General features: G+C 40.5%; 1 protein-coding gene across 1 annotated transcript in view; it reads left to right on the top strand.

Moving 5' to 3' along the window:
• Positions 1-13,473: 13,473 nt before the first annotated feature.
• Positions 13,474-14,594, top strand: part of LOC143004575 (multiple epidermal growth factor-like domains protein 11) — a 60,777-nt gene continuing 59,656 nt past the window's right edge. The window contains exons 1-2 of the mRNA XM_076155575.1: positions 13,474-13,589; positions 14,230-14,331. Of these exons, the coding sequence (XP_076011690.1) occupies positions 13,474-13,589; positions 14,230-14,331 (218 nt within the window). The remainder of the gene's footprint in view (positions 13,590-14,229; positions 14,332-14,594) is intronic.

Below are 14,594 nucleotides of genomic sequence, written 5' to 3'. Positions count from 1 at the left end.
AGATACACAAAGCAACATTAAAATTGAGACAGAATTGACAAGCCTCCAGCAGAACATGAACCGTATCCCACAGTATAGCTGAGCTCAACCCATCGGTGTGTGCCTTCCCCTCATAAGACACACACAACATTACTTAAGGTTTTTTTTAACCTCACTGCCCTCCCTTCATTAATGTGACGATCAATTATTAGCTAGTTTATCTCAATGACAGGTGGAGTGTCCTCTGTGGGGCCGTGTGTGACTTTTTACAAATAGTGCTGATATGTCTGCTTATGTGTGCCAGCTCACCCAGGGGAATATCACTGCCAACCCACATCCTCCTGGCTTAACTCCTCTTACTGTTTGTCAATAGCCTCAGGAGGGGGAGGAGGGACTGAACTTTATAGAACAGCTCTGTGCATCTGTGTGTGTGTGTGTGTGTGTGTGTGTGTGTGTGTGTGTGTGTGTGGGTGTGTGTGTGTGTGTGTGGGTGTGTGTGTGTGGGTGTGGGTCCCGGTGTGTGTGTGTGTGTGTGCAGACCAGCTGAAAAAGCAATATTCAACCCCTGCATCCTGTGTTCTGTGGGTTTGAAAGGCAAGAGAAGTGAAGCTTTCCAAGCATTTGAACCAATCGAACCAAAGCACTCAAAGCACCATTCATAAAAAACACAATGCTTAATATATTTCCACTAAACTTTTTGTACTTTCATGACTTAAAGCTCCATTGAGTGCAAGCTGGCAGACTCCAAAACAAACTGACAGAAATATCTCATGATGTCCTGACAGCGTACTGGGTTACCATGGCAGCGAACATTCAGACACAGAGGAACATGAACCTTTGCAGCCGCGTCTTGTCACTGGCACTGTCTGTGTCTCCACTGTGGTGATGTCAGATTAACTGAACCCTAACCCTAACTTTATAGACGCTCCATCGTCCCTCTAAATCAAAGTCCAGTCTGTCAGGTCTGAACACAGGAATCACACTTGGATGTGGACCAAACCAAGGAGGAAGTGTGTGTGTGTGTGTGTGTGTGTGTGTGTGTGTGTGTGTGTGTGTGTGTGCCTGTGTGAGATCTAAGGAAAGTAAATCTTAGGCCACTGGACCTGCTGGTCAGGGCTTGAAGACGTGTTTACCTCTCATCAGGCTCTCTCTCTCTCTCTCTCTCGCTCTCTCTCGCTCTCTCTTTCTTTCTCTTTCTCTCGCTTTCTCTCTCTCTCCCTCTCTCCCTTTCTCTCTCTGTCTCTCTGATATATATATTATTTATATACTGTATATACTGTATATATATATATTGTATATATATTTAGCAAGTTCACACTCGTTTGAGCTCTTACAAATTATTCAAATGGCTCTGATGTGGCTGCACATTTTTCTATATCTAACAGCTGTTCCCACATATATATATGTAGCAGCTTTAAGGACTAAGAAGTTTATTTATTGTGTCTTCACTGCAGCTCTCCCACTGGCTCAAGGCTTTTATGTTATTTGCTCTTCAACATTCTTAACCTTTCAAGTCTTTTTGCATTCCATTTAGTCAGGCCTTTGAAAAGCACTATTTGACAATAGTTGTGAGTCCTTGATGCAGTGAATACGTCCGTTCTCATCTGTGTGAGGTGTTCTTACTGTGTGGTGCCGGTGAGTCGTACAATGAAAGTGCTCACATGTGATATCTCTATTGAAGAATAAGCAAGAAAGAGAAAAAATTCAAGTATAAAAATGCATAAATGGAAAGTAGATTATTGGAAATCTGATCACAAATCAGGCTATAAAAAATTCCATTTGCAATGCAAACGCTTTTACTTTGAGGAACTCTAATTAACAACTCATTTGCATGTTCTCTCCATATTTATTTTTAATTTCTATTGCTGCATGCATATTTTCAGCTGACCTTGCTACTAGGTGACCTTATTTATTCTAAACTGCTGTGAACAGCGTTACAGCAGGAGATGCAATGACTTAAGACTTGATGGCAGGGAAACTTCAGGTTAAGGAAGCTCCAAAACCACTAAATTCCATCCAAGACGATTTCTTTCAGTATATGCAAACTCGGGACGGGTCAGATACATTGCTGACCAAAGCTTTAAATCCATGTGCTTAATCAGCAGCATATGTAGGTTCCCAATCAATGTAAAGGTGGTTGCAGGGGCCTGATAGATAACATGGTGTGAGTTGTGTCTGGTCTTCAGAATGCCTCACACAGGCTCTGTTCTCTGACAGGCTTCACTCATGAATTACTGAGCTGACACTGCGGGGCTCTCCTGAGACAAGGCTCTGCCGGGATGACTGGAGTTTGCATCATTTGCTTGTTCTTGCAGAGCTCCGTCAAAGCTCATCTCTCTCACCTCCTCCTCAGTGACTCCAGGTTTGGATAGAAATGGCTTTCAAGTCTGGGGTGCATTCAGATTTTAATAAAGCAGTTTAACAAAGAAATCATAGCTTGTGAGGGGAATGCTGTGTGGTGCATTCTGTGCTTGTTAATCAGGGATTTCATCCCTTTACACAGGACAAGGTTTTGTGTGTCCCGAGTCATGGCAGCAGCTACAATGTGGTAGGAGAAGCCTGTGTGCTCAGCCCTGGTCCACTGCCCTGTATCAGTACTTGTTGTCGCATGTTGTTGTGGGTTATTCTGACAAAACCTCATTGAGGCTTTAGTCCTCTTCTTTAGTGGCTCCATAACACAAAAGGAGAAACTAGGGCACCCATGCTTTAGAAACCACTTGGTAAGTGTGTCTGTGTGTGTGTGTGTGTGTGTGTGTGTGTGTGTGTGTGTGTGTGTGTGTTTGTGTGTGTGTGTGTGTGTGTGTGTGTGTGTGTGTGTGTGTGTGCGTGTGTGCGTGTGTGTGTGTGTGTGTGTGTGGTGGCCACATCGACTTTGAATACACTGCAGACCACAACCTCATTTAGACATACTGTACATTGGAATAAGCTCGCTCTTACCATGCAGTATTACATATTGATCCTCCCATAATCTTAAGGATGTGTATTAGTTCGTGTATTAATTTATACATGGCAGATGTTTCTGGATCCATCACACTGTGTTCAATATGTTCAATATGGCATTTGCAAAAGCAGGTCGGTTTATTAACAGGATTATTTTTTCCATTCATGTTGGATAATGTTGTGGCAGAGCTTTCAGAAGAAAAAAAATCCTATATTTTTGTCTTTTCCTGCACAGAATGGATCAGTGTAATTCATAGAATGCATGCTCGACTCAGTGTTCTATTTTTGAAGATATACATAGGTTATATTAACACGGTTAAAGACGTAAATAAATGGAAAGGCACCACATGAGGGTAGTGAGTCATGGCAGCAGCTACAATATGGTAGAAAAAGCCCTTGTGCTCAGCCGTGGTCCACAACTCTGCGTCAGTACTTGTTGTCACTCCTTATTGTGCGTTATTCTGACCAAACCTCATTGAGGCTTGCTCACACATATCTGGCATTATGTGCACGAAAACAATTTTTTTTTCTATCATCATTGTAGAAGCCCTCAAACTGTAATACACAATGAATTTTCATGCAGTTCATTTCTGGACCCCAATAATGAGCAACATTTGTCTCCATAAGTACTCGTGTTCATCACCGCACATTGTATAAACACTGTATGAATATATCAATCAAAAAAATTACTTTCATGGAAGAGTAAGGAGACAAGATCATATGCAAAAAGAACAGGCTACAGAAATTCAAAACACACATTTCACAGAGGCTTTCAATGCATCACCCAAGAGAGGAAAATATACATTTCTTTATCTACCAATACAATAGATGAAACGCAGCCATGAAATTAGCTGCACTATACTGCATTTGTTTTTCAAATTGCCCTGCTGGCTTTATTCTCTGACCATGCATAGAATCAGTAAAAGAAGTGGCAGTAAATATTGCATCGTGTTCTGAAAGCCACACCCACCGCAGGGGGAACAAGGCAGCATGAATCATCGCGACCCAGCGGTAAATCACATAACATAAACAGATGTAGAGACAGACATCAAAAGCCTGTTTCTGTACCCGGTGGAGCTCAGGATTGTTGGACAATGTTCCATCTCCCTGCCTTGCCTTCCATCATCTGGCTGAATGGAAATACAATTTTACACCTATAGCAACACAGTTATCATTAAATTGAAAATTGGGCTTATTTGACTTGTCTGTTTCAAAATGGGGTGTCAAGATCTCACAGGTTTCTCTTTCTTCCGGCCAGGGATGGGATGACTTATTGCTCAATTGTACTTTTTTCATGCGTTTTCTGTTCTGAAGTTTCTTTATAAAACTCAGACCCAGATTCTTTGCATTGTTTGCAGTGCATCCCACAACACAACGACTGTTTAGTGCAATCAAATCATCAATCAAATGGAAGGGAAGTGTCCATAAGGGGGAAAGGTACTCACCATGTCCACTTAGTACATTTACCATATCATGAGCCAAATGAGTTAGAGACGACTGCAAGTGTGCACTTCAACCCTTACCAGAACATGGAGGACATTTCTTTCTTCTCCTTCATCCAATATCATTTTGTTCAGGCATATAAACTGAAGCATCGCACGGACAGAACATCCTAACATGTAAAAACAAATTTCACTTATATGAACAGGACATATCCCACAACAAATGGAGGATGGTTTGTTTTGGTGGCATCAGTGTGTTCTGCAGTTGAACCTGTTTGCTGCAGAAGTGCCCTCCACAGCTGACAATGAGATTTGAAGTGAGGGTGTTTGGGATGAAGTCCTCATCCACTCCATCACAAAATGCTTGGAAAGTCACACTGTGCAAACATATATACATTTTGTCCTTAAAGGGATCAGCTTGCTTATTTCTTCCTCCTTCATTTCTATGCTTGGTCCCTGGTAATTGGTGGAGCTTTTGTGCTGCTGTCGGTCAGACACTCTTGAATTTAAACAACCGTACATTTTAACCACACTGCTGTAATGTTTGACTCTTACTGAATCATAAACAAGAACATTTTATCCTTCTACCACATAAATCATTACACAGTAGCTGAATGGCTTTCAGGGAACATGGAGTGAATACTTTAGACATCAATTTGGTTGAATGCAGGCATTTGCAAAGACATATTAAAATATTGAATCTTCTCTTCCTCTGTAGGCAGGATGTGGTTGGTACAAACATTGGTCTTAGATGTTGGTTCATTTTTCCTGACAGGTTATGTGGAGTGAACCTCGGGCAGGAGTTCAGTCCCTCTCCAGTACATCTTTCCTCACCTCTCAGTGTTGAGGGAAATGGCTGCACTTGCAGTCTTCCTTGAGTATCATTAGACATGTTGACGCAAAGATAAAGCAGTGGGATTTCAGATGTAGTGCTGTTTAGAGGTACATCATGTTACATGGAAGATGGATGCTTTTTACTTGCCCATTGTTCTTATTATGCTGCCTCTCTCTCTCTCTCTTTCTCTCTCTCTCTCTCTCTCTCTCTCTCTCTCTCTCTCTCTCTCTCTCTCTCTCTCTCTCTCAGCTGCAAACAGCAAAAGCTCAGGTTTTCCTGCGGCTAATTATATATAACATTTGAGTTAAATGGCCCCAGGAGCCAAAGTCGTTACAGGTTGTGAGGGCTTTTTGGTGGCAGAGGGGGCCACTTTTTAGGAAGGCTTTCTTGTCACATTTTGAGTTATAGTTTTTTTTACACTATTTTCCAGGCTACAGCCCTTTTTTTGTTGTGTCTCTAGAAACCAACCCAGAGACATAAATCTTGTGATTCTCTAAGATGGCTGCAAACATAAATTTATGTGACCATTATTACTTATGAGAAATGTTAAAACATATTCTCAATTCATGTTTACTCTAGTTATTATTTTGTGATTTGTGATGAGCATGTTATGAATTATTCATCACATAACGTCCAACCGCAAGCTCTCAGAACAAAGCATTGCATTCAGTGAATATGTGTATTGATTGGATATTTACAATGAATTAGACATTAGAACAATAACATTTTGCAATATTTACTTACAGTAAGAGCAATCTTGCTTATCATATATTATGATTATTATAAGCTTTTAGCATTGGGCAGTTAAGTAACTCTTACCTCAAATGCGGGTTTCTCATTGTAGACTTTGCAGGGCATTCATTAGCTTTTAAAGGTTTTGGAACCTGTAGAGATTTCTGGGCGATTGTCAAGCCTGTTTGCGTGTTATATAAGAGATCCCATCTGCAATGAAATACAAGAACCCCTTAATCAACAAGAGCGGCATGTCTTTAAGACTGAAGGGACCATAGTGATCCATCTATTGAATGGACTCCATGACCATCAATACCTTCCCTTCACCCTCCCCTCCCTCTGCCTATAGGTGACCATTGATCATGGCAAGATGAAGGCAGAATGGGCGGATTAGGGTGATTTTACAGATTGGTGCATTGCCAATTGAGCATAATTCTTAGAGACACAGCACAGAGAGTGAGGGGCCACCTCTTATGTGTCACTGAGGTCAGTCTCCACTAAGGCCACCATCATAATAAAAGCCACCCTGGCTGAAGAGAAGATAATGGCCACTCATCGTTTCACTGAAACTATACATTTGTGTAGTGTTCCATTATTAAAAAGGCTACAGTATCCTTACTCTATCCTTATCCTTATCCTTATTTCTTACAACCTTAGAAAATCTAGATTCTTACTTGATGTCTCACAATGTTTGACTCACCAGGTCAGGACTTTGTCCATAACAGTACACTTAGTTTGAGAAACTATTGTTATTTCTGTTAAGTTTCTTATCTCCTGGCATTTACAGCCCTCCATACTTTTCTGTAGGTTTGGTGGACTACAGGCACAAATGAGTGTTTTGACTTAGTTCAGCGGTTCCCAAACTTTTTCTGCAGGGCCCCCCTTTTGTAGATTTGGAAATCTTTGCACCTCAGATATACCCAAGATCCCTTTAACGTGGTGAACTCTGCACCACTTCACCATTGAGTATGAGGTAAGATCACCAGAGTCCAGGGAGACCGTGGAGGAGATCGACTGACCTCTTTCTATTGTCAGCAAAGTCTAACTATCCATCACAGTGGAGCTGAGTATCGGCCACAGGGGAGCAAGCTGGTCAATGGAGCTTTGAGTCACATATTGAAGGGCTATATGGCTGGATGGGGGCAGATGGCGTCACTAATCTTTGGCTGCCCAAAGGCCAGAGCCAATGGACGGGTTGTGGTGCTGTATGTGAATGTGAATATTCTTGTGACCATTTGGCATCTCAAACCCTAGACCCTATTAATTAGACAGCGGGGGGACATTGGTCGCTGGAGCAGCCTGTGTGATGGATTACTGTATATGCTGCTATCATCACTCCATCACAGTCCACTGTTCAACTTAGAAAAAGAATCGTTTGAAAATACACAGGACTTTACATGGATAATTTACCCGTATTTATTTGTTAGTATGAATACACACTCACAATAATAATAAAGCACTGTCAAGAAAATATGCACATTATTTTTAACACCAGCCTACATTTTGTTTTTACTAATGGCTATTTAGAATAATTATTTAGTATTATTCAAATTGGCCAAATTAAGATGATTTGTTCAAGTGGGAGTTGCAGTTTTGCACATTCAAATAAACACATATCAACTACTCTTTTTATATTCAAAGGAGTAAATGGAGAAAAAGTGTCGTGTAAATTAAAGCAGAACTGCTGGAACGTGTTTTTATTTACATCTTACTGTTCAGCCCCAGAAAATGTGTTTGTTTTTTATTGATTCTATCAAATAACAAGTTTTAGTGTGTTTGTATTTCATGCTTCAGTGAAGCAGGTAGCCCCACTCATGCTGTTTATTCAGCTTTCATATTTGAGTGTTTTGGCACCAATCTATACTAAACGAAGCACAAGGTCAGGCTGTGTTTTTAAACTTAAAAGATGTACCAATTGATACAATTTTAAAAGCCTGAATAATTTGTGTATTTTTCTATGCCACTGCAAAAGTTTTTTTCTCTTGCACAGAATAATTTGACAATGTGATGGAAATTAACTGAACAAACGCGAATCCGGCAGCAACAGCACCTTTTGTTGATTTATGTTTTAACAATTTTAACAAATTACTTGAGAAATCAATCAGTTAGTTTGAATCAGTCAGTTCATTACTTTTTAATCACTTTTCTGTGTAAACCTCATTTGTGTGGTCTGTGCTATTTACTGTGTTCTGTGGTTTGTCACTGGGCTGCGTGGCATGTGTGAAAGGTTCTGAATTGGGCTGCAAAGCCCTTTGAGAAATTCTGTGTGATACAATTAAATTTGACTCCGCTGAATATGTCTTGTAGGAGAAGTGACTTATGGTCAAAGAAATCGAATGTATTTTTAATCTAAATGATGATTCTGCCTGGTTCTACATCTGTTTTTCTGACAGCATGAATGTATCACAGTATTTTGCTGCCACCCACCATTACAGCTCTCTTCTCTGCCAAAAAGACACAAAAATTCAAATGCTAGCAGACGAAGACAGTTCACTGTGTGTGGCAAGAGGAATAAATGGATAATAAATGACACATTTACTTCAACGTAGCAGTGAAATGCCACGGTGTACTTTGAGCATTCAACACTATTATTTGTATTGATTTAGCCCAGATTTGAGTGATTCATTAGGGACATACAGCACAATCCTGAAATTCTGTGAATTTTATCGTCTCATGCAGAAATTCACAGGAGAGAATACCAGAGCAGAAGTTCCAAGCTGATAAAGACAAATCCAGGAGGACTGGAGGTTGGTAATCTTTCCAGAGGTACTTGCAAAATACTGTCTGAGGAGGTTTACACAGATTGCTGTCAAACACACGATCTCAATCCAAACCATTTTGAACTTAAGTGCCACAAAATTTTGCTAAATACATCATGTAGCCACAGCATCTAATAGTTTTCATCCTAACCGTTATGGAGTCTGTCTGTTTTCTGTCAGTGTAATATTATAACCTCCTCTCTGTAAATGCATAAAGCAGATTTGGCTCTGTCTATACTCACTCTGTGACAGCTCTGTGCAAACCCTGCTGGGACACTCAACAGGATGCATGAAATATTGTTTGACTAACAATAACTGTATTTTTATCGATTTGCTGTCACTGTGAGTTGCTGCTTATGAGAAGCAGCGGCAATGAACACAAGCCTGCACACTTCCTTAAATGAAAATGTACATCTAGGCAAGCGGGCACACATTCAAACACACACACACATTATAGCCTCTGAGTTTCCAGCTCTCTAATAGTTTGTTTCGGAGGCTGGAATAAAATATGGCAGAGCTCAGGTGTAACCAGTGCTAAATGAAAACTAAATGCAGAATCGAGGCAATAATTTGTATTTAGCAGAATTTATCTCTCTCTTAATTCTGAGGAATATCAGATGGGAGCGACTACCTTCCTCTCAAAGTGAAGTAATTAGAGGAAGAGAATTCTCTGCAGTTTTGGTGTCCTCAGGTGGATCCAACTCAGAGCAGATTAAGGCGTTGTCGAGGGGGGAGACTAAGCTAAAATTGTATACTGTTTCACCCAATCACCACAAAAGAAGGACTTCATCTTAAAGGGGGGTTGCTGGGAATCATTGATAAGCAAAACACCCCAATTTACCCCAGCAGACACACTGTGCTCTTTTGTGTGATCAAAGTTCTGTGTGGTTCTCTCTCTCTCTCCTGCACACAGGTGTCCTGACGTCCAGTTGGACTGCAGATTTCCTCACCTCGGACTAGACCTTGCTGCAGGTAAGAGCCTACGTGAGCTTTGGTCGTGGCTGTGTCAAGTCATTCTTAATTTCTATAGCCCTATATCACATACAATGTCTCAAAGGGCTTTACAGGCTCACAGCATCAGGAAATTCCAAACCCCACACAAAGCTCTCCCTCTCCCTCTTCCTCTCTTTTCATCTCTCTCTCTCTCTCTCTCTCTCTCTCTCTCTCTCTCTCTCTCTCTCTCTCTCTCTGTTTTGCGTGTGAAGGTGAATACGCTGCTTGTGACCATTTGGCATTTCATAGTGTGGGGTAAAACTTGGATCGACACCATTAATTAGACTGTGGGGGACGATGACCTTTGCTAGTGATTACTGAAGCAGCGCATCAGATAGATACCTGTATAGCCATTGTGTCACGCAGGGAGGAAGCTAAGGAAAAAGGTGTTGAATGAAAATAGGACGACTGGAACTTGTTTTTCTTCCCGCTTTAGTTGCAGCAGTCCCATTTTTTCAGATTTTATATTTAAATTACCAAACAATATGTCTCAAGGTAGAGCAATTACGTTGGCCAACATATACAGTGGTAAATTGATGACATGAGTTTTGTTCATTACATTACATAACACTAACATTTACTTGAGGTTGACTCCTAATGTCCAGTAAAACAGACCCATTAGGCCCGAAGCTGCCCTGAAAATTGTGTTGTGGTCAACCATTCTCAACCTCTCTAACATTTTGAAATGAACAAGGAACATATGAAGTACGAGACCACTCAACCAAATGCAACCAAAAATAGCCTGTTTTCCAATCTATGAGCACAACAGTGCTACAGAGCAGATGTGGATCTTTTTTTTGCACATTATATCATTACAACATTTATAAACAGACCCTTAATCGAAGCGAAAACACAGACTTCTGTTGGGATGCATCGGTGAGGAAGTTGTTTGTGTCAAACTGAGCACCTCATCATAGTTGACCTACCTTGTTTTAGGCAGACTCACCATTTCATCTGACTTCTGCCTGTCCCCACACCACCACCATGCAGCTTGTCTGATACTTCACATAGTGTCCTCTTGGCTCTGCTCATATTAGACCTAATGAGAACACTCCGCCAGTTGTCCCACAATTGAACATATATTGTCATTCCTTTATGGGACAGTGTGGGTGGGAAGATTTGGCTTGTATCACCTCTGTCAATCAGGACTTTATTCATCACCACCACATTCTCCGTTGCTGTCAGTGTGTGCCACTAAAATGGCCCAGTCGCTTGAGGAGTTGCTCCTCTGACATGTCACAGCTCCTGGCCATACACTCAGGCAACATTTATTGGCCAAATATTATGAGGCAACAAAAATGCTGGTGTCTTCACAGAAACCTTCAGCCTATAAGTGGAAGCGACAAATGAAACTTCAAAAAACCAGAATAATTTCATTTGCTGTTGTCTTTCATGTAATCATCACTGAAGCAGCTGTCAATCTCAAGGACAAATACAACAAAAACCCACAAAAAACATTGAATTCCTTAAAGATCTCTCTCTCTCTTGTGTTCAGATGAAAAATATTCTGTTAAGTGAAGTGTTTTTCAACATGAGTTGACAACAAATTCCCTTGCTTATCTTCTAATGCTTCACCAAAATGGAAGTTTGTATTATCGGGATGCTTTGCCTATGTTAATTCTAGTACTGCCAACAGTGATTTGCATTTTTTTTTCTGTGTGCGTTTGTTTGTCTGTCCGTCAGCAGGATATTTCCAAATTTAATGGAAAAATGATGTTTGTATGATTTCTTTAGTTGAAAGTTGAAATCTCACCATCTGAAAATTGATTAAAAATGTAGTGCATTGTGGAATAAAGGTCCTGTGCAGCTGACTGGGGAGAATGAATGTTAACATTTTTTAAGAACAGAAGACCTGTTGGGTTTTCCATGCTTGCCTTGTATGTACTTTGAGGTATTCATTATTGCTAAAGTCTCTGAAGTGAAAAAGAAAATGAGAAGCACAAATTGTGGCTAAAATCTCACAGATTCAGTTTTTAAAAGTTGAAATCCTCATCACATCCTGATATGAATCCATGAATTGAGAGCTCTGTGAATTACATCATATCTTTGTAGCTCCTCTTGCTAATTGAATCTGATTCAGGAAAAACCTCTGAGGCCACAATACCAATATTCACAGTAGTTACGTTGTCAATCATGTCTCGGGTCAGGAGATTTGTACAGTTGAGAGCAGATAGAAAAGGGGATGGAGAGATGTGGTCCCATTTTCTCCAAAATTCCACCCACTTCTCAATCTTACACAATGCTGCTCTGAAAAGGTGATATATAACCATTGATGTCACTGATGTAACTACCAGCGTGGCAGTAAAAGCATAGTGGATGTTTTCCTGCTGTGTATAGTGCTGTAGCTCTCACTCACATTTGTGTGCCAGCCTTTATGTAAAGCAGAGAGTGATTTCACTGAAAATATGATTGGTTGTGTCAGATACACAGCCCTACATCGGGCTGCCGCCGCCCGTGCACACAAATGCTATGTTATTTGCATAAAGCACAGGAGATTTCAACTTTTCCCTCTTCGTGTCTGCTGACATGCATTCATCCATCTTCCCTCTGCGCCACAGAAAATCACAGTGCTTCGCCCACAGCAGAACTTTCATTGTAATGCCAGACTGGTATTATATCATCATCCACACACACACACACACACACACACACACACACACACACACACACACACACACACACACACACACACACACACACACACACACACACACACACACACACACATACTGAAATCTTCATCGTTGCATTGGTTTTCATTTTTGCTTCTTTTATTATGACAGCTCGCACTGACGGTGACACACCATGCCACTATGGTTTTTAATCGTTGTATCAACTTTATCCCTCCAGTTTAGCTTCTGGATTGTAAATATTTTATGTTTATATCTACTATCGCCGAGTGTTGTGGCTTCTAATAATTATGAATGAATATTTTTCCCCATCCAGGGAGTGTGTGGTCCCATTTGTCTCTTAGGCCTCATTTACACTTTGTATTTACATAATGCATTCTCGTTATTTGAATATGTTAATCAGATAACAAGGTTACATGTTAATGCAAGATGTACAGTAAATGCTGCATTTACATTTTGCATGAACATGCCTGCTCATTATCTGGATACTCTCTGCATTATGTTCTGCTCTCAGCAGATGGGCCATTACGCTACTTAAGTTCATCATTCCCCCTTGCTCCATGGATGATCATTCATTTTTAAAATAAATAAGCACTTTTTTGCACAAGTTTTCTATGTCTGCTTTCTCATTTTCAGCTTGAGTGGATTTCATTTCAGCCCCAGATGTATGGATTACATATGCAGCTGGCTAGTTGAGACTGAGATCCAATCACTGTGCGAGCCAGACTAAATCCATATGTGGTGTGGTAGAGCAGACAGCATTCTGTCAGCTCATTTACACCTTGCATTTTTCATTATCTGTATGATTTGTTTGGATACAGATTACATGGTGATACAAGGTGTGAATGGAAGCCTGGTAATCAAGATATCCCCAAACCAACTTTACAGATTTGAGTCAAATTTGGTGAAATCTTAGCAACCACACTGCAGTGCAATGGTTATATAACCATAATAAATCCGATTTCTAAGCATTTCCTATACAACAAAATTAGTAATGTAGGTGATTGCACAGTCTTGGCAGAAGAATGAATCTCAAAATGATTTCTAGCTCACACGGGTTTTAAATGCAGTCGGTTCCTCTCTAAGATTCATGAACAGAGCATCCTTTAAATTCTGTTTTTTCTTTTTCTTTTTTTCTCTCCAAGGACGGAGGGAAGAGGACAATGGCCGCAGGTTGGGTTTCCCTCCAAACCCTGCTGTGGTTCAACCTGTTTGGCTTGATCTCCCTGGTATCACCCCTCAACCCAGATGACCCCAATGTGTGCAGCCACTGGGAGAGGTCAGTCACTAAATTCTGTATCAATATTGAAAGTGGAATATCACCATTCAGAAATGCTGCAGTAAAGTAATGGACTCCCCACCACAAATCAAGGCTGAGAGTTTGCCGATAATCAAAAGCAAAAGGGAAAAGGTTTACTCTCGGGACATGCTGAGGCTGTAAATTCACAATGATGGTAATGTGACTGCTTGAGTGGTCCCACCACTCAGTGATATACTGAGTAAAAGCACAATATAATTCTGACGCGAGCAAAGAAGAGTGCAGGTGCTGTGATCAATAATCTCGCTGTGTAATCAAAAATTGTAAAAGCGGATATTATCTCTGACGATTGTTTGGGTTTTACCTTTGTTTTGCCTTTACTTAACAGTGAAAACACTGAGAATAATATTTCAGCTTCAAGTGTTATCACATCACACAAACCACAGCTTCTGATGCTGATGAGGAGATAAGTAGAACTGTAAAGCTGTAAAGTGACTATATGTCAAAACCCCAAAATAAGGTATTGGATTATGGGATTGTTGCGATTTGCCAGTCATTGGTGAGCTTGTTTTGTCAATGTGGGAGTGTGTGTTGTATATGTGTATGTATGTTGTAAATTTGTGGAGATTATTTTCAAATTCTATTCTTTCCATCCTTCCAGCTATGCAGTGACTGTCCAGGAGTCTTATGCTCATCCTTTTGATCAAGTCTACTACACCCGATGCACTGACATCCTCAACTGGTTCAAATGCACCAGACACAGGTACCAACACAAACAAAAGTCAACATTTACCATATTACAGGGCGGAATTCTAAATAAATGTGTAAAAGGATATGGATATGTGAGCATAGAGCATAGATGTACCATATACACAAATGGACTCAGGATCCCCTTTAGAGGTGTTTGGACGTGCTGAACATGATATCCATTGTTGGTGATTTAAATCAATGATTTTCAACCACTGTGCCGCCTTGCCGTGAGAGATCATCAGGTGTGCGGTCAAACAAATATATTATTTAGTTACT

Source organism: Genypterus blacodes, unplaced genomic scaffold, assembly GCF_046128005.1.
Source record: "Genypterus blacodes isolate CSIRO-AG114 ecotype Tasmania unplaced genomic scaffold, CSIRO-AGI_Gbla_v1 ptg000067l_1, whole genome shotgun sequence".
Classification (NCBI taxonomy): Eukaryota; Metazoa; Chordata; class Actinopteri; order Ophidiiformes; family Ophidiidae; genus Genypterus; species Genypterus blacodes.
Note: the sequence above shows the minus strand (reverse complement) of the source record. Positions and strands in the feature narration are given on the sequence as shown.